General features: G+C 38.0%; 1 protein-coding gene across 1 annotated transcript in view; it reads left to right on the forward strand.

The window, feature by feature from the left end:
- Positions 1 to 21,384, forward strand: part of VPS41 (vacuolar protein sorting 41 homolog (S. cerevisiae)) — a 186,294-nt gene that overhangs the window by 112,242 nt on the left and 52,668 nt on the right. The window contains exons 8-12 of the mRNA XM_012720747.1: positions 682 to 801; positions 1,892 to 2,038; positions 7,983 to 8,049; positions 17,309 to 17,406; positions 20,981 to 21,110. Of these exons, the coding sequence (XP_012576201.1) occupies positions 682 to 801; positions 1,892 to 2,038; positions 7,983 to 8,049; positions 17,309 to 17,406; positions 20,981 to 21,110 (562 nt within the window). The remainder of the gene's footprint in view (positions 1 to 681; positions 802 to 1,891; positions 2,039 to 7,982; positions 8,050 to 17,308; positions 17,407 to 20,980; positions 21,111 to 21,384) is intronic.

Below are 21,384 nucleotides of genomic sequence, written 5' to 3' on the forward strand. Positions count from 1 at the left end.
ATATAGTAAAAAAAATATTTCATTGTGACCTTAATCTTGCATGAATTAATAGTATTCCATCTTAACCAGTTATATATTTAGTCATAAAATTTTCCAAATTTTTTATTATAGATTCTTCCCTTTAAAATAAAGACCATAACTATTATGAGGTTTTTAAGGAAGTTTAATCCTAAAGCAAATTTCTGTTATTTTTCTGATATGAATTATTGTTCAGGTGTAGATGTCTTTGTTACATTTTTTTTTCCTGTGTTAAATGAAAAGCAAAATACTTCCAGTGATTGCATTTAATCTGTGACTTGCATGTTATTTTCAGGGAAAAAAATTATAAGGTTTGAGTTTCTGATTTTAAAAAATTAATTCCTAGCAATCATTCAAAGAACTTTCTGTGGTACTAATCACTGACTAATGGAGGGTCTTTTCCGTGAATTTTGGTATTTTGGTGCCATCCTGTGGCTAGAATTTGTAAGAACATCAACACTCGAATCCATTTTAAGCAGTGCCCTAGGCACAATAAGATGTAGTGTAAATGCTTTCAAAAATGCACATTTAATGCTACTGTAAGTCTGCATAAAAGATGAGAATGGCTTGTATGTTATTTGGTCAGTTAACAGTCCAGAGTAGTAAATAAGGAATCTAATATATGCTTTGCCATCTAAATTTTTTTATGATCTTTGTCCTTAGTTGCTGCTATTTGAACGGTCTTGGATGAGCCGATGGAAGTCTTCTGTTCTGCATGAAGGGGAAGGGAACATTCGGAGTGTGAAGTGGAGAGGCCATCTGATTGCTTGGGCCAATAACATGGTAAAACGCTTCTTCCATTTTCTTAGTGGTTCTTCAGAGCCAGAAATGTGGTCAACTGAGTGAATTGTAGCACAGAGAGAGATGCAACTCACAATGGTGGTCATTTCTGAAAGATACAAATTGCGATTGATATACCTGTAAGCTTAAAGAAATTAGATTTCTTTCGGCTTTCATTTAAGAGTAATTCCCAACATATTGTGGACTCTATCTTAGGGAAAGAAACCTGAGGCATGGAGAATAGCCAAGAAAATGAAAAGGCATCTTAATAATTGAAGGGCTGTATTGGGAATGTGGTCTTGAAAATACTATTTGCCTATTAGCCAGAGGCAAGTAACAGTTGATATTGAAACAAGTACAGAATATTGCTGATTTCTCTTTTACTCCCAGTATAATCACAGGCAAAAATGGGGTTGCTTTTTAAGAAGTGGATAATAATTTTTGAGGCTACACTTATTTAAAATTGACTCAATATGAGTTAGGGTGAGTAGGAAGTTTTAAAAGTTTTTGACATGAGGCATATCTTTTTGGAATTTCAAGGTATAATATAGTTAGTCAGGTCTATTCCATTTTATGTGCTAGAAATCTCCCAGAATCTACCTTGCTTTTCAGGATTTTTCTTCCTTCTCTTGGCTCAATAAAGGTAAACAAGCCTGTGGCCTCCAGTTTATTTTTAGGTAACGACCACTTGAAGTTTCCATTTGAGTACTCTAAAATGTCAGGTGTAGTTTTCTTTACATAGTAGTTTTTCAGATTCAAAGCACTTCTAAAAATCAAACTTCTTTTATGTGATGGAACAATACAATTAGAAATGTTACTTGTCTGTCATTTTGGAAACACAGCTCTTGATAGCAATACCTTTTATTTTGTGTTAGATATGAGTCAGCCACTAAAAAAATGTCTTTCGCTAAAAAAGGAGGATGGGGGTTTCTTTTGTTTGGGGTTCTCATGGGTTTGTGTGAAGCAGAGCATTTTTCTTCACCCAATTTTGTAGTGTTGGTTATCAGTAGTGGGTAGCAGCTGACTGTTAATAGATTTTCCTTTACTCTCCTTCTCCCAAGTAGAGGATGTTTAATGCTATTTTATTTTCCAGGGTGTGAAGATTTTTGACATCACCTCAAAGCAAAGAATCACCAACGTGCCCCGAGATGATATAAGTCTTCGCCCAGATATGTATCCCTGCAGCCTCTGCTGGAAGGACAGTGTGACACTGATTATTGGCTGGGGGACTTCTGTCAAGGTGGTTTTGCTTGTCTTTTTAATGAGCCCATGTCACCATAGATCCACTGAGGATAGTGTGGAGAATATGAGTTCTTGCGTGGCTTCTCAGAATCACAATGTTTTTCACCTGAATACTGTCTACCTACCGCTCATATGCATATGTTTCAAAGATCCACTCTTCTCTAAGCTATGAAAACAAATCATGCACTTCTCTGCATTCATGATACCTTTTTTGATCTTTGAATTCCCATAACCTAGTTGACCTTGGCTATTTATAGAACATGTTAGTTTTATTGGTTTGTCAAAAAAAAAAGTTACAACTAAAACATCCTACATGCATGGTATTAGTTTGACAGGGTACAGGACCAGACTTACAATAAGATTTGGGAATATCTTGTGGTATATAATTGTCTGCCCTTTTTTTGCTCCAGTAAATGAAATTTAGCTGTACTACCAAGGGGAACCAAAGGTCATTCATAATCATTTCATACCTGCCAGTGCTGATCTCATTTTATATACTTCAGAACCAAAAGTTGTTTGTTTCCCTTCAAAATAAAGCAGCTTAATCTAAACAAAAGCAATCCTAAAAACTAGTGAGTCAAAAATAGTTTAAGTATCTCATCAACAGTCTAGTGGAAGGAGCCGGATGACCTGAAATCAGCTGTAACTTTGCATTGTTGTTGTGTGACCCTCTCTGATCCTTGCTTTACTTATCTGAAAAATGGGAATATTAGCTGTTCTCATACTATAACTTTTAGGAGAATTAAATGAGGTAATGCTTATGAAGAGCTTAGCATAGCATTTAACATACTATAAGTACCTAATAAATACCTGTAATTTCTTTGCCATAAAATTTTAGGAAAGTCATGAAAGAGGCATGCCTATGTAAGTGTGACTCTTCTTTGGATAAGGGCAGCATTTAAGTCATTAATGCTATAATTGTTACTAACCAAGCATTATGTCCTTTACTTGAGATAAGGTCCTCTGTCTGGGTGCTTAAAGCTGATATGATGCAGGTTCTTTTTTCCCCCTTTTTTTAATTGAACATAAGATAGTTGTTTTCGTGTGTTTTCAGTGAACACAGTTGGGGCCTCCATGTAGGCTGAAGAGTCATGTCTCAGTGCTGTCACCTCTAAGGCCTAAGTTCACCCCTTCTTACCTGCTGCTCCCTTCAGCAGTGTATTTCAGTAGATCCCCCTGTTCTGCTCCCCACTTTGTCTAGCGTGACTCCTCTCACCCCCTCCCTGGGATCTGTGGCCTACATCCCAATTCTTCTAAATAAAAAAATAAAATAAAATTTTAAAAAAGAACCCAACTGTTTACAGTATGTGGAGTCACACACAGTGACTCTCCCATCTCCTCTCCCTTGTGTGGTTACTCAGCCAATAAACCTACATTCTTGATTTTTTTTTTTAATTTCTTAAATAGACTGGTAGCTTTTTTCTTTGTTTTGAAGTTGTGACTTTTTTATTTTCTTCTGGTGAAAGAAAAGGAGAATTTGCCTGTAGAGAACCATAAGAAGTTCACTGATTACCACAAGGAATACTTTCTCTATTTGACTGAGTAATGTCCTCCAAACATGGCAGGTCCCAATTTCAGCAGCCGTAAATGTTTCTTTGTATGTCTCAAGGACTGGCAAGGAATGTGACTAATTCAGTATGTTGAGATGGGGAGATTATGCTGTATTACCTGGGTGGGCTCTGACTCCATGCATCCATATGGGGGAGTACTGCTTTGTGCTAGGGGAAGGCAGGGTGACCAGGGAGGCAGCAGTTGGAGAGGTGTGTCCAGGAAATGCTGGCAGCCACCATAGCTAGAGGAAGCCAGGAAGACAGTCACCCCTGAGCACTACAGCCATCCAGCACTGGGACTTAGGCCCAGGGAAACTGACTTCAGAGTTACCACCTGCTGAGAAATAAGAATATAAGTTTCTGGTTTTTATACCATCAAATTTGTGGTATAAATTTGGTTGTTACAGCAACCATAAGAAACGGATATAGTTTCACTCTGCTCAAATAATGATCCGACTTAGAAATGTTTCATTTCATTGGGAATACCTCTTCAAATTCAGTCAGCAATATGTTGAACACATATCTGATAAGAAATTTCCTGTGTTTAAGGCTAGAGGAGATAAGACATACTCTCTCAGGTAGAAAGCAATTTGTTGGAGTGAAACTGCTCCAAACTGTAGTGAAGTGTGCAATTAGAGCTAGCCACTTAATTTATTTACTTACCTGAAAAATAGCATGCCAGGCAGTGTTCTAGTATCACAGACACACAAATAATTGAATGAATCCTCTCCCTTGGTGAATTTACATTTTAGTGAGGGAAGGTGGCAAGCATTAAACATATAAGTAAACCTAGCATGTGAATGGTCATAAATACCACTGGAAATGATTCAGCAGGAGAAAGTTAAAATGGAAAAGAGGTGAGGGGAGACACTGCTTAATAGGGAAAGTGTGTGTCATAACTGGTCTGTCATCTGAGTGGGGGAAGTCACACAGCTGTGCAGGGGGTGTCCACGGTGCCAGCCAGTGAGAGGTCCCTGAGTCAGTGTGTGATTGGTATGTCTTTGAGAAATGTAAAGGATATCAGCATCGCTGGGGGAGATAGAAGACAGAAGGTGGAGGAGGGGAGTACTTTGAAGTGATGTAGATCCTGTGGGGCTCATAGGTTTTATGAAATCTTTGACTTTTCAATTGAGTAGGATGGGAAGCCAGTAGAGGATTTTGCTCATCCTGGATTTCCAAAATGACGACTCTAGTTGCTGTGTGGAGCTGACCAGCAAATGAACAGTATAGAAAGGACACTGCTTAGGAAGCTACTTGAGTAAATAATGACAACAGCAATAATAATGGCATTTTGGATCAGGCTGCTCAAGCTAGTGAGGAATGATTGTATTCTGATATATTTTGAGGGTTGGCCTTTGGTGTTTGTTGACAGTATAATGGAGAGAGTAAGAAAAAGAGAGAAGTCAGTGGTGACTTTTTATATCCAAGGAACTGGAAAATGAAGCTACAGTGACTGAGATAGGAGAGACAGCTGAAGCAACATGGATCATGTTTAAAGAGTAAAAAAATCAGAAGTTGCTTTTTGTCTGTGTCCACTGCAGACGCCACATAATTAGACACCTAAGTGGAAAGGCAAAGGGGACAGTTGGATAAAGCAAATTAGTGCTTGTGGACGAGAAACTACCTATCAATGTAAAGAGCTCTTGAAATCATTGATCTGCTCTTCTGCAGGATGGAGTTTAGGGTTGCATTTACTACTCACCCACCTGCACCTGCTGCTCTGTCTGTGAGACAGGCATGGGGATGCGAGCTCAGACAAGTGGGCCAGCATAGGGCTGAGGCATGCCGGCCTCCAGCAGCGCCAGGGTCTCGGTTCTCAGAGGTTGCAGCTTAGCCAGGGAGATAGTCAGGCCTCATTGTCAGTTTTGATTCTAGCTATGTGCCTTAATTCACTCTTAGGGCCTCAGTGTTCTCGTCTCTGTGGGTTAGGGCTGATACCATCCCCTCTGAGACAAGTCTGAGGATTAAAAGAAGCTTGCTCAGTCCCCAAGTTCTGTTACTATCTCAGATCCCTCCACCTCTCTCTTTCCTGCCAAGTCCCCCTGGTGCTGGCATTGCCTACCTTAATTCTGTCCTAAAAAGGGCAGATCTGCCTTTCTAAAGTGCAGATCAGATAATGCTAGACTCCTTTTTAAGTCCCTCAAGGAATTCTTATTACTCACAGGATACCAACCTCATACTTCACAAGGCTCCAAGCCTTGTGCAGATCTGGCACCCAAACTCTTCCACTCTGCCCCCACCTTCCTTCCACTGTCTGTCTAGTCACCTTCCAGCGGAAAGCCCTGGACTGTTAAGATGGCCTTTTGCACCTGTTTCTCCTCTTCACCTTACATGCCTCTTCTGCTAAGCCTTCCTGCCCTGCCAGCTGAGGACCCTGCTCTAAACAGAGTGTGCTTCTACATCACTCTGGGCAAAACATTTTTGGTTAATTGGGTATCTCCTACTCAGCACTTCCTAAGAAAAAAGCTCTCTCCTGTTTTACAAAGCCTCTAGCTCACAACTGGTGCCAGTAATTGGTCACTGGTACTAGTTAATATTGCTGTTACACACACATATACGTGTGTGTGTGTGTGTGTGTGTGTGTGTGTGTATGCATGTATTTCAAACCATTGGGATCACTACTCTTTATATACTTTTATCAGCACATTAACACAGCCACTCATTTGCCATTGACATTTCCCTAGTAAGTGTGGACAGAAAAGTAGATAACAAATATGATAAAAAAAAAAATCTACCAATAGGGATAAGGAAATTGAGGAAAACGGGAGAAGTAGACAGGAAGTTGACTGAGATGGACAGAAGGCAAACAACAAAAAGCCAGTCATTTCGAAGTAAATGTTTAAACCTCCACAGCCACAGATTCAAGTCTGGTGTTGGAAAACGCAAGTACTCTCACGTTTCACTGCATTGCTGGACTTCAGCTTATATATAAGCAATGCATGTATACAAAGTATACATACTGATTGATCTTTCACTTCTACTTCTAGAAATTTAAGGAAGCAGAAGTCCAAAAGTTTTACATACAAGTATTTTGTTAGCACTATTGCAATCATTAGAAATTAGAGTAGGAGCAACTTAGAAATAGAAGCCAAACAGTAATGTCTAAAGGGCAACTGATTAAAGAAATGATAGTAGATTCATGTAATGAAATAAAAGGACATTAGAGAATTTTGTTGATAAGAATATTTAGATAGTACTTGAATTATTTGTAGCAAATTATTAGGTTTAAAAAATAGTTGCTGTTTATAGTCATTTAGTTCTAAGGTTACAAATAATATTTAATTTTCTCTTTGGGTTTTGAAATATTTTAGAATTTTCCATGTTGTAGTTATCCTTAGGGAAGCAGCTATAAAATAACACAGTGTTACCAAAAAGAAAATGGGGAAAAAACTGATTCCTGGCAAAATTTATAAAGGGTCAGTAAATCTAGGTGGCTGAACTTACATACAGTTTCCATGTTTCTTGTTACAAAATAGAATAATTTCATTTTAGAAAATACAGCAAAGAATAGAGGAAATACTAACATTTTATCACCTTGAAATCACCTTGGTACCATGTGAGTGATAGATAAATATGTATGAATATGTATAGTTACATGGTCTAGCCAAACTGTCTGTGTACATAAATATTAAAATAAGATTTGGCAAACTTTTTCTGTAAAGGAAGGGCTGGCAGTAAATAATTTAGACTTTCCATTCAATGTACTGTTTCTAGTGAATAATTTTCTTTTGTATTTCTGCTTTTAACTTTTCTCCCCTCCTCCCCTCTGCTCTCTTTCCTCACTTCTAGCCCTCCTTCCCTTCTTCTTTCTCTACTTTCAAGCCTTTAAAAATGTAAAAACTATAGCTTATAGGCATTAAAAAAAAAAAAGAGTCCAGGTTCTGGGCTGTTGTGTGCCATCCCTGTTTAAATTATTTAACACACTGATTTTATTATACTTAAGAGAAGATATATACGTACCACTTTGCAAAGTGTTATTTTGAAACAGTGAAATAAATTACCAATATATAATCAGGACACAAAACCTAACATGGCTGTTGCTCATATTGGCCGCTAGGCTTTTGGGTTGTAGGGTTGTACACGTCTGCCAGAGCTTTATTTGGTGAGCATAGAAGTAATCCTTGAGTAGCGTTGCTGGGAATGGGTTTTTGGGAACATGTTAAAACTCTGTTACAGTTTCTTCCTTTCTTTGACCTTGAAAGATAATGTTGGAGAATGTAAGTAATAGATGATGTGCTTCATTGAAATTAATTTGTCTTTTAAGTCATGATATGCACTCCATTATCAGTAGTACATGGCTAATTTGATGAAAAGATCATGTTTTCAAGGAAATGTTATACTTTTCCAATGAATGAATAAAATGACCTGTAAACCTATGAACTTTTTTCCTAGATTTGCTCGGTGAAGGAACGGCATGCCAGTGAGATGAGGGACTTGCCAAGTCGCTACGTTGAAATAGGTATGCCTTCTGGCTTCCCTGGTGGCCTAGAAGCTAAGTCTCAGATCTGTCACACCTCCATGGCCTGAGTTCGGTCCCTAGCCAGGGAGCTAAACTTTATGGCAGAACAGACGTCTCCTGTCTCACCCACTGCTCCCCTCGACACTCAGCAGTGTGTTTTAGTAAAACCGCCTGCTCTGCTCCCACTTTATTTCTGGTGAATCCTCTTACCTCCTACACCTCTGGCTTATACTACAGTTCTTGTATGCATAGATAAATAAATAAATCCAATAGGTAGATAAATAAATCTGAAAGAGAGAGAGATATGTTTTCAAAAGAGGAGCCATTTTATTAAAGGACATGTTCTTCAATACTCAGCACTCTGAACTTGATAAAATAGATCAAGAAACTTTGTTGTTGTTTTAAGTTTTCAAACTATTGTAATGACCCTTTTTTCCAAGTACATTTCTGATATTCAAACAGTGATTTTGTAGTTGGTATTCAAATCAAACAACAATGGATTTGGGTGCTGGTCCTGTTGTTTCCTAACTGGACTTTGTACAAATTTCTATGTGCCTAGTACTCTCATCCATGAAAAGTGGAAATGAATAATTGTCTCTAAAAGTTGTTTATGAGAATGTGAAGAGTTAATACATGTGCAGCTCATAATATGATAACAACATGTGGTTCTGTCAGCTTGTACTTTCTAAATAATAATTTTCATCATTACCAGTCTGGTCCACACTGTTAAAATCTTGGATCTAGGTGACTGCAGTAATCTCCTGATTTCTTTCTTTCCAGTGTGAATTATTGTAAACTTGTCTCCTCACTCCAGTAAGAATATAAACTAGGTCATGCTGCCACCCCTCTTCCCTTCCTCAGGGTAAAGATGAGACTTCCACATGACCTTAGGAGAATGTGTTCACCTTCACTTCCTCTCTCATGTCCAGTTTCAACATGGTCTCTATACTGCAGTCACACTGGCCTTCTTTCACCTAACCTTGTTGCTGCTTTATCTCTCTCCAGAATACTCTTCTCACCTCTTTACACTCTATTGACAATTATATTTAAATTTGCTGTTACTTTCCTGAGAAATCCAGTGCATCTCCCAAAGTAGGCCAGTCCTCCCTCTGCAGACATGTATAAAACTCTCCTTGCAAGTAGTTGTTTCAGTTGCAGCAATTGTGTGATGACTCAGCACATTTCCCCATCTTTCCCAAACCTGTAACCTCCTTTGAGGTTACACTAGGTCTCTTGTTGCTCAGTGTTTCTGTCATGTGCCTGGCATGTACTAAATAACAATGTGGAATGAATTGATGATGCTGGAAAACATCTATTTGGGAGAAGTAAGGCAAGGATGATGCACAAGTGCTTTTGCAACTTAGTGCAAAAGTTATTCAGCCAGAAAGAATGACTATTGATGGACTTTTGTCAAGAAGATCAATTATTTAAAACTGAGTAATTTTTGCATTATTTAGAAGTGAGGAATAGGAGACAAAGCTATAGGAAAGAGTTTTGGGAGGCATATTATAAGTCAGCTGAAAAGTCATTTACCTGTTTGAATGGTGGAATGAAACATAAGTGAGTTGTTTTAACAGATGAAACTGAAAAATATCATTTGCACAGGGCAATATTTCTACAAATGGGAAAAACATATTAACCAAGTTGACTAATTTAGTGATGACACTTAGATATGGAATATGTTGTACTTGAAGTCTGAAGTTAGTGTTAGGGCTGTCATAAACTTTTGCCCTAGAAGAATAACTAAATTCATAAGTATGTACATAACATGTACCAAATGGATAGATTCTATCTTGTAGAACCACCAGATTTCACGTGCCGGGAAGCAAGGCAGTTTGTGATTTCCTATATGATCTTGATGAAGTTGCCTCTTTTCCCACTTGTAAAGTGGAAATGATCATACCTGCCTTCCCAGTGGTTATAAGACTTTGTCTTGACATACATGCATCTATGGCATGGCACTTAGCACATACGAGGCACTCATTCATTGCATGGTGTGTTATCACCACACAGACTTCCGTCCCAGCTCTCTCACTCTAATAGCTGACCTGGCAGTGGCCCAAGGGCCCTGAGATCACATTATTAAAGTGTAGCTCATCTATGCTACAATTTATGTGAAATAGACCATGTGTGGGTACTAACAATATCACATTACTGACATTTTACTACTATGGCTAGTGGTTAAGTACCACTTTTTCCCCTCTTGAGAGCAAACCTTTAAGAATATAAACCATTTCCACAGCAGGAGGCAAAGTGGTTTAGATAAGAGTCCTTGACTAGGATAAAGGAAAAGAGAAATATTAGGAGGTCTGGATTACAATTTGCTTTAGCCCTGAACAGTGTGAACCACTGTTCTTTAGTAAATGAAGTGAAAATGGCATTGAAATTAAAGAAATATCTGTGGCTTTAGATACAAGCCAGAAGTTTAGAATTTGTCATTATAGCCCAACCTTCAGATAGCTCAAAAGTCATTTCTCTCCACGGAATATAAATTGATTCTGTAAATGAAAGTTAATGAGAATAAAGATTAAGTTTTCTGGCCAAACACCAACCCTGAAGACATTCTCTATACAGAAGGCTTTTGGGTGTTGCTTCCTCTTCCAAATTACACTATTAAATGTAAATTTTGATCTATGCCTACTGTACTTCTTTTAACTTAACCTGGTTCTCTTGTGTTCTCACAAGATTCCCTTATCCCTCTGGATTTTTCACCAATCTTTTTATGATCTTTATGGAATGGTTGTCGAAGCACTGATGTTATGCTATCGGGGAATGAATCCAATCTTCATGTAATAGTTGCTGAATCTCTGTCAAGGGCAGATGAATTACATGCAAGAAATTAATGATTGGCTTTCTAGTCTTGATTTCATATGGAGGCTTGCTAAGATAAAAAAAGAAAATAAGAGAATAACTATGTGGGAAGCTGTAAAAAGACAGGAAGAAATGAAGAAAGAGGGGAGATCTTTTTCATTTGTAGTGGTGTCAGTATCATCAGTTGCTCCTGTACTATAGATCTTAGAATTTAGCTGTTGCTCTATTTTCAACTGCTTGATTGATTGAGGAAAAAAGTGACTTGGAAACTGAAGATCTGTGTGTGGGAAGAGAAGAGCTATGAGATAATTGTCTTTTTAGATCTAAGAGTCTCTCTCTGTGTTATCACAATGACCCAGCCACACCGCTCCCAGCAGTTAGATGGTGTTCTCGTGGTCCATTTCACCTCCTGGTGTGTTGCAGACTGAACCAGGATAACACTGATGTTGGCAGTGGTTTTAAGGATCTCGGTGGTTGTCTATTCTGTTATAATTCAGTTTGATTCTCTCCAATCTATTTTTTTCAATTGAAGTAACATTGGCTTACATTACTGTTGGTATTTTGGAGTATAGGATTCCCACTCCTCAGGTATTGCTAGTACAGTACAAACATCACCAATTTACCCACAGTCCATTGCCATAGTTCATTGTGCTCACTTCCCTTTTTGTTCTCACCCCTTCCTTACATTATTCTCTCCCTTTCCGGATGTTTCATTTTTATAGTCAATTTTCAAGGCTAGTTTTTTAAGCTATAAACTATTCTTCTGCTTAAATATTTTTCCTGACATTTTCTATGAAAATGTTTGAGCATACAAGAACATGAAGAATTGTCTTTTCAGCAATGTGAGCCACCCCCATTCTTACCTCCAAGATTTGGCAATTAGGATTTTACTGTGCTTGCTTTATTTTATGTCTGTTCCTCTATCCATTTCTCCTCAATAGCAATCATTCCCACTCAGCACTGGAGAGTTAAATATTTGTTACTGGAAGTGGCAGCAATGAATTTGCTCCATAGTCAGTAATGTTAAGAAATCAAAAGAACCTGAAGTAACAAATATAGTTTGTTCATTTTATAACAGTCATCAGGTATGTGCCGTAGTTTAGGGATTCTTATTTGTAGATTGACTCATAGGTCTGTCTTCAGTATTCATCACTTAAGTGCTAATCTTATTTTTCCTTATTGTTTCATGCTTTAAAAAATTTCCCCTTCCTCCTATCTGAGCAAACTCAGAAGTGATAACAACCAAATCTTCTTGCTAATATTCATTTTATGTATTCTAAAATTTGAAATTGTCGACACTTTGGTTATGGGCTCTGTTTCCCAAAACTCCTCAATCACAGGTACATTCCAGCCCTCCCCACTTCTTCTAGCCTTCCACACTATCTCTCACAAATACACAGAAACTACAGCTTCTCCAGAAGCTCTAGAGCCTGCCTGTGCTCCTCTGCTTGGTGGTTGTGGTAGAGGTGGTTCTCTGCAGAACTGTGAGAGTCTGGATAAAAACACTCAGCTCAACCCCACAGAGGTTGAGGGGGAAAGACGGAGGATCTGCCTTTGGAGTTCTATTCTACTCTGGCTCTTTCCAGGGCACTCTAACCGCAATTTGATCTGATCAAGAGCAGAACATAAGAAATAGCCTTTTGACGTTATGTTACTATTTAGTAATTTTTGGGTCATCCTCAGTTCCATTTTGGTATAAAAACTGGATAGTGCAGTTACATAAGGAACAGTAAGTGGTGCTTGGGAAATAGAAGAGAAAGAAGGAAAAACAATTTGTAGTTTATTTCCTTGATGTTATGGATTTTATTTCTACTGTGCTATTATTTTATAGATGGGAAAAGTTATACCCACAGAAATTAAAATGATTTATACAAGTTCAATTTAGTGGAAGTTATATCCCAGATTTCCTAACTACACATTCTTTTTTTAGATTAAATTTGAATTTATATCTATTTACATTGTTGTTCATTTTAAAACCATCTTTACTTCCCTCCCCCCTCCAATTCGCCCATGTATCATTACCACAGCCCCCATATTCCTCTTTTCCTCCTTCCTATCCCTCTCCCTCCTCCTCGCCTGTAAGATATCTCTGGTTTATAATTGTCTCTTTTTGTTTTGTTGTGTTGTGTTTTATAATGTAATAACACTATAGTTTTTTTCCCTATGTCTTATTTGGTTCTCTTATATCCCTCCTATAAGAGAAACCCTTTGGTATTTTTCTTTTACTTTCTGATTTCACTGAGCATGATCCCTTCTAGTTCCAGCCATGTTGCTGTGAATGGCATGAATTTATCTTTTTTTTTTAAGATTTATTTATTTATTTATGCATACAGAGCTGGGGTATAGGCCAGAGGTGCGGCAGTGGTGAGAGGATTCACCAGAGTCCGAGCAAGGAGCAGAACAGGATGACTGATGAAGTACACTGCTGAGGCGAGCAGTGGGCAGGTCAGGAGAGGTCTGCTGCACTGTGTGGGTCTCCTCAAGGGTTGGGATTGAGCTCATGCTGACGTGGTTATATCTTCTTAGTGCTGTGTTTTAACCTGCTGCACCAGCGGGGAGGGCCCCAAATTTATCTTTTTTGATTGCTGAGTAGTATTCCATTGTGTGTATATATATATATATCACATCTTCTTGATCCGATCATTTAATTTTGGGCATGTGGGTTGTTACCAGGTTTTTCCTATTGTAAATAATTGGGTTGTTACCAGGTTTTTCCTATTGTAAGTAATGATTATTGCAATAAACATGGGGGAATCTGTATCATTTTGAATTAATGTTTTTGTGTCCTTTGGAAACATCCCTAGGAGGGGAATTGCTGGGCCATATGGTAGCTCTAGTTTTAGTAGTGTGCGGAATCTCCATACAGCTTTTCATAGTGGTTGTGCCAGTTTGCACTCACACCAGCAATGTAGGAGAGTTCCTTTTTCAGCACATCCTTGCCAACATTTATTGTTATTAGATTTTTGATATGTGCCCTTTTTATTGGTATGAGGTGGTATCTCATTGTGGCTTGATTTGCATTTCCTTGTTTATGAAGGATGTTGAACATTTTTTCATATGCCTGTTAGCCATTTGATGTTCTTTGGAGAAGTGTATTTTATGATCTTCTGCTGCTCATTTCTTGACTGGATTATTTGCTTTGTTTTTGTTGATTTGTGTGAGTTCTTTGTATATCTTTGTGATTAGTCCCTTACCCATTGTATGGAATGCAGAGATTGTTTTTCCTAGTCAGTAGGCTGTCTGTTGTCTCTTTTGCTGTGCAGAAGCTTTTCAGTTTGATGTATGTAGTCCCATGTGTTTATCTTTTTCTTCATTTTCTTTGCTTTGGGTGATGAGTCTTTAAAGATGTTATTGAACTGTATGTCTTATAGTGTTTTACCTATATTTTCTTCTATATATTTTATGTTTTCAAGTCTTATGCCCAAATCTTTTATCCATTTTTAGTTGATATTCATTCATACTGTGAGGTAGTGGTCTAGTTTCATTCATTTGCTTATGTTGGTCCAGTTTTCTCCGTACCATTTGTTAAACAAATTGTCCTTGTTCCATTGCATATTCCTTGCTCCTTTGTCAAAAATTAATTCTCCATATATGGGTGGCTTTATTTCTGGGCTTTCTATTCAGTTCCATTGGTCTGTGTTTCAGTTTTTGTTCCAGTCCCAAACTCTTAATTATTATGGCTTTGTGTAGTTTGTTTTCTCCTTTGTTTTCATTAGTAGACTTTGGCTATTCTTGGTTTTCTGTGGTTCCATGTGAATTTCATCAGTATTTGTTTTATTTCTTTGAAGAATATCATTGAGATTTTTATTGGAATAGGGTTGAATCTGTAAATTGCTTTTGGTAGGATGGCTAGTTTAATAATGTTAATTCTTCCAATGCATGAGCAGGGTATATTTTTCCATTTCTTTGTCTTCTATTTCTTATATAGTGTTTTACAATTTTCTTTGTGTAGGTCCTTTACCTCTTTTACTAGGTTTATTCTCAAGTATTTGATTTTCTTTGTTTCAATTTTACTTTTTAAAAAAGATTTATTTATTTATGCATACAGAGGTGGGGTATAGGCCAGAGGTGCAGTGGCAGTGAGATAATTAACCAGAGACAGAGTGAGGAGCAGAGCAGGCAGATTGATGAAGTACATTGCTGAGGGGAGCAGCGGGCAAGGTAGGAGAGGTCTGCTTCGCCATGTGGATCACCTTCAAGGTCAGGGAGCCAACTCCCACTGAAGGGGCTGTGGCTTGCTTGCAGTGCCACACTTAACCCTGTTGCACCACAAGGGAGGGCCTGTTTTAATTTTAAAAGGGTTGGTTCTCTTGATTTCTTCTTTAGATTGATTGTACATAGGAAAGCTACTGATTTTCGTGAGTTGATTTTGTATTCTGCTACTTTGCTGAACTTGTAAATGATTTTGAGTAGTTCTTCTTTGGAGTTTTTAGGGTTCTCTGTATATATTATATCATCTGCAAATAGTGCTAGTTTTACTTCTTTCTACTTCTTTCCCTACTTGAGCTCATTTTATGGCTTTCTCTTGTCTTATTGCTCTGGCAAGGACTTCCAGTATTATATTGAAGAGGAGTGGTGAGAAGCGGTGAGAGTGGGCATCCTTGTCTTGTTCCCGGTGAGAGTGGGCACCCTTGTCTTGTTCCTGATCTTAAAGGAAAGGCTTTTTAACCTTTTCATTGTTGAGAGCAATATTGGCTGTAGGTTTGTTGTATATGTTTTAAGATGTTAAGGCATGTTCCTTCTATCCCTAGAATTTCAAGAGCTTTCATCATAAATGGATGTTGGATTTTGTCAAAAGCTTTCACAGCATCTATTAATATACTCATATGTTTTTTATTTTTCTTTTTGTTGATGTGTTGGATGTCATTTATCGATTCTAGTATATTGAACCATCCTTGTGCCTCCGGGATGAATCCAACTTGATAGGTGGTGTGTTATTGCTTTGGTACATTGTTGGATTCTGTTGGCAAAGATTTTGTTGAGGATTCTTGAGTCAGTGTTCATTAGGGAAATTGGCCTGTAGTTTTCTTTTCGTGTGTTGTCTTTGGTTTTGGTATTAGTGCCTAACTACACTTCTTTAATGTTTTTGATATGCTACATTGCCTTCCCCTACTTTGGAAAGATGGTAATTTCATCATAGAAGTTAACTCAGGAAGCTAATACCAAAGAATTGTAGGGAAGGTCTCAATCAAGAAACTCTTAGAAAACTTTCAAATGAGGGGCCTCTGTGGTGGTGCAGGAGATAAAGACACAGCACTATCAGGCTAACCATCACAGCACCAGTTAGATCCCTGGCCAGAGAGCTGACCCACAGGGCACAGCAGACCTCTCCTGTCTTACCTGTTCCTCCCCTCAGCAGTATATTTCAATATGTCTGCCTGTTCTTTTCTCTACTCTCTCTGTGGTGAATCCTCTTTCCTGCTGCACTTCTATTCTGTACCCCAGTTCCTGTATCATAAATCTTTTTTTAAAAAAAGAAAACTTACTGTATTAGTTAGCTTCCCTTTGTAAGAATCCATTCCAAAGCTGAGATTGTTTAAAACAATCTATTATTATTATAGTAACATTGGTTTATAACATTATTTGGGTTTTAGGTAAAACAGCATCTCTATATACTACATCATGCTTACTACTACAACTCTAACTTTGTCCTTCACCGTATAGTTGACCCCTTGTAACCAATTACCCACATTCCTGCTCCCTTTCCTCTGGTAACCACTATTTTTATAGCAGCTGGTAGCAATTTTATGCTGCTTTCCCCACTGGACTTTCTGTCAGATCTTTGAGGCCCATTGTAATTAAATCCTTCTTTGTAAGTAGATTAAATTTCTTAAGTGATGTGATATTTCTTCTAAATTTTAAGCACTAACATTCAAAAGAAAGAAAATGTCTTTATCTACTTTGACCTTTTCACTTTACAGATCACGGTGTTTAATCATTTTGTAATTTGTACACATCTTTTCAAAAATGACTTTAAATAAAATGTTTAATAAATGTTAAAAGGAATAATAATAGTGTTTCATGAATCCAAAGAGCATTTCTGATGACGTTTATACCAGTGGCCTACACTAATTATGAAAAACTTAAAGCCTGTCATTCAAAAAAAAAAAATTTGTTAGTAGTTTAGCTTAGGTTTTTATGGACTTCAGAGTATCTTCATGGAACTTAACTGTGTCATTATGAAGCTGGCTGGCCACATTGTCACACTTGTGCTGCTATTGTACATTTGCTATTTGATTTTGATAGCAATTTACAGATGTAAAGTCCCATATAACCCATCAGTTCAGCTTCTGTACTGATGATTGTCAAGAAAATATGTTTATCCTAACACTCTTTATGTTGGACTTCTAAAGTGAGTCACCTCGCCTTTACTATGGATGTGTCCTTCCCTTGGAGTGCAGCTTTTTGCTCCTGTGAGTGGTGAATATTCTGTCCCTTTTCTTTGCAGTGTCTCAGTTTGAAACTGAATTCTACATCAGTGGACTTGCACCACTCTGTGATCAACTCGTGGTACTCTCCTACGTAAAGGAAGTTTCTGAAAAAACGGTAATTTTTTTTTCCACCCTGGAATACAAAGGGATGTGTGGGTTCACTTTAGCATTAAACCCGGATCAGCTTGCCCATGAAAAGATTCTGCTGCAGTCTAAGCAGAACTTCCTGACCTATAAAATAAGGTCGGCAGAGATTACCCTGTAGACCTAACGTTAGTATTTACCTTTCAGAAGCTCCACTCATTGCCTGCCTTTGTTCCTTTCCCTGAGCAAAGGAGAGTCTTTTTTTTTTTTCTTTTTTGCTATCTCTCTTGGTATTTTAGTCAAAAGGAGTGAAGGATTCCTCTTGCTGAAAGGCGAAGAAACTAAGCTGACACTGTGCATTAGCAGAAATGACAGCAGTGAAGTTGATCTGCTGCAACAACAGGGGTCCCTTTGGTCAGAGGGAATTACGGAAAGGGCAGTTCATTATTTCCTGTGGTCCAGACATATTTGTTTACTTCCCAATGGCCCAGTGATTCTGAGAAGCTTGATTATTGCTTTGAAATAGATTGTTGCTAGGTCTCAGTTACCATCAGCAAAGATGGTATGAAATGTGTGGCTAATGTGAAACTGCGGAGAATCTAAATTTTCTAACATGGGAGTGTGGAATGAAGCCTGTATGTACGGTCCAGTGGAGGGGCGTGCACACTCCCTTGAATCCTAGGTCGGCCCCATCCCCAGCTTGTCTTTATTGTCAGAGCCCCGGGTCCTGCCAAGAAGTAGATAGGGGTGGTTCAAGGCATAAACAGGGGCATTTATTGTAAAGGATTTTCTGATGGATGCTGTATATAAAAGAAATTGCAATTGATTGTCTAGCTCTTTCCTGTAAGTAGGCTCTCTTTGTCTATATCCACCGCTTTCTTTTTTCTTTTCTAATGGCAAGGAATAAAGTGGGGAGAAAAACCCTAGAAGCCCCAGTTTTGAAGTGGTAGGTGCTCCAGAGCATTTCTCTGAGTGAGCACTTGCATTAGGAAGCCATCACTATAGTAACCTGAAGCGCTGGGTGCCCATGTTGCTAGGCAATGGGATGCTGAGGACTTAAGTGAACACTCAAACCTACTAAAATCAATAGGGCTGGCTTCTAGCCCTGTTGCAGGACATCAGTTTGTTATTATTTTATTTATTTATTTATTTATTTTTTGAAAATAAAAGCAGTGGCTCCTGAGGGAGTAAATACAGTGCCTTATGATGAGAAATATGGGGAGGATTGAGACTGTGATTGAAAGACATAAGGAAAGAAGCAGTAAAAATGAAAAAGTGAAAACCTAATAAACAATTGACCAAAAGAAAGAAGAAAAGAGAGAAAGGGAACATTTGTTAATAAAAGAGAGAGTATTGGCAAGGAGTCACAACCAAGAAAGGCCAGCCTCAGAGAGCAAATTAGAAAATGGAAGGTCTCTGGAGGGAGAGGTGAGGGTCTCCGAGATAACTTAAAAATGTGTATCAGCGAATTTAGGGAATTATTTTATATAACACCAAGGATCTTACCTCCTTAAACATGAAATGAACTGATAAAATTAAAACAAGAGAACTAAGAAGCAGGCTTGGTGGTAACCACATTTATGTTTTGTTTACCTGTCAAAAAACATAGTTTAACTACAGCATTAAACAAAACTTGTTTTATATCACTTTTAATATTATCTCCCAGAATAATTTCTCTACTGTACTTTTTACATGTGTGCATGTTTCCACACAGTTGCTGTCATAGTTACATGGTATCTTTATTGTTCTGATGTGTGGACATTACTAGGTTCTCTCTCCATAGGGCTGCATAGTAAGCTCTTCCCTTCATGCATTGTTTTTCTTTCATTCATTACTAAAACACACGTGTGTCAAGAAGTATAGTAAGCATTGGGATAAGAAAACAAGACCAAATTCTTGCTTTTAGGAGTTCACACATAAGCAGGGCTGCTTGACCAGTGAACAAGGGTTTAAAAGTACTGAGATGAATCCCACTGTCCAGGGCACATATAAAAGAGTTATTTACATAGTCTAGCAGGGTGGTTTTTTATTAATATTGGAGTCAATCTTTTCTGTATTTCTTATTCTGATTCTGATATTTTTTGTCATCATGACAGCAGTTTTTTTTTTATTCAAAGCTCACTTTTCCCCTTCATTTTTTTTTTTTTAATTTCAGAATTGAAATAGCCTCATTTCTTCACAAACATGATAAATTCTGCTGTAAACTCATTGGGGTTTTTATCTCTATCAGTTCATCTTTTGTAATTGTTATTTAATTTTTGGCATGGTTCTGTGAGTTACAAAGGTAATGTAATTAATTGTTCCTCAAGTAATCTAACAAAATTGATCAAAGATATCTTCAAAGCTTACTGTTTGATTTCAGAAACTTGGAGAGTTGAGGATAATTCTGGACTTTTTCCATTTTGTTCCTTTTATCTGTGTCCTCTGTGCCATTGTTACATCGCTGCAAGTCTTACCACTTTGAAAAATATTCAAGTGTATTTTATGCTGTGGACTAAATGGTCAAAAGGCATGAAACCTTAAAAATTTCAAATCCTGGCCCTCCTGGTGGCGCAGTAGGTTAAAGCACAGCACTAAGAAGCTGGAGCCACTTCCACATGAGTTCGATCCGCACCTGCCCCAGAGGTGACCCACATGGCATGGCAGACCTCTCCTGACCTGCCCGCTGCTCCCCTCAGCAGTGTGCCTTGGCCTGTTCTGCTCCCCACTCTGTCTCTGGTAAATCCTTTCACCACCCCTTTACTTCTGGCTTTACCCCAGTTCTGCATACATAAATAAATAAACCTTAAAAAAATTCAAATCCAAGGTTTGCCATAAGTTCTGGCTTTTCCACAGTACTAGCCTCATCAGTTACTTATTTAATTTTGACCACAATTCCATAATCTATAAAATTAGGACCAACGTTACTTACTAAGGGTTAATTTAAGAATGAAATGAGTTTAATCTGTGTACTGTCACCAACTGAGTTAGAACTGTTCAGAGATGCTTGATAAATACTCTTTGTTTTGATATAGGTAGTATAGTCACAAAGCCATAGTAACTAACCACTATTTCCGTGTGGCTATTTCAGTTTAAATTAATTCAAATGAAATAAAGTTAAAACTTAAGTTCTCAGTCACAATCCGGTGTTCAGTAGTGACCCGTGGCTCGTGTCTGTCACATTGGGCAGATAGAAAATATTCTGTCACTTTTGCAAGTTCTGCTTTAGATAGAATTTTTTTTTATTATTTATATGTGTCTTTTCAGCATCACCAGTAAATTTACCAGTAGTGACAGTGGATGAGATAGTGGAGCAGTTAGTCATATTATTTTACTCTTCCTCACTGCTGTGAGGAAAAGGTATAGCAAGTTGAATAAGCCTATGGAGTTGAATGGGCTGCAGTGGTGGACTGCTGAAAGGACACATTGTACCTGTCCTGTTTGCTTCATGCAGAAGAACAAGTAAAATGGTGTCATGAGAATACCCAAAACAGGTGGTTGGGAGGGCTTTACATCTGCTGAAGTTATAAAACCAAGCCATTGTACTATTGCTAAGTGGAATTAATTTGTATGATTTACAGAAATGTAATTAACATGATCCTTTTCCCTTTTTTTTTCCCCACCAGGAAAGAGAATACTGTGCCAGACCTAGACTGGATATAATCCAGCCACTTCCTGAGACTTGTGAAGAGATCTCTTCTGATGCCCTGACAGTTAGAGGCTTTCAGGAAAATGAGTGTAGAGACTATCACTTAGGTGAGAGAGAGTGAGGAACTGACCCATGCTCTTTCTTACATTTATGTTTTATCCCCTTCCACTTGATTAGCACAACTGGGAATTTAAGTTGAGGTACTGAAAGGATCTTAGAGAAAATCTAATCAGGCCTCTTCCATTGAAAATGAGGGCTCAGAAATATTGCAGAATTGCTTACAGGAGGGTAGAGATGGGGCCCAGGACTAAGGTGAGTAGGTTCTGTGATATTTGTGTTATATTTTGTCTGTTGTCTTGCTTAACATGACAGTTGACATTC

The sequence above is a fragment of the Condylura cristata genome, unplaced genomic scaffold (assembly GCF_000260355.1).
Source record: "Condylura cristata isolate star-nosed mole 26May11 unplaced genomic scaffold, ConCri1.0 scaffold00005, whole genome shotgun sequence".
Taxonomy (NCBI): Eukaryota; Metazoa; Chordata; class Mammalia; order Eulipotyphla; family Talpidae; genus Condylura; species Condylura cristata.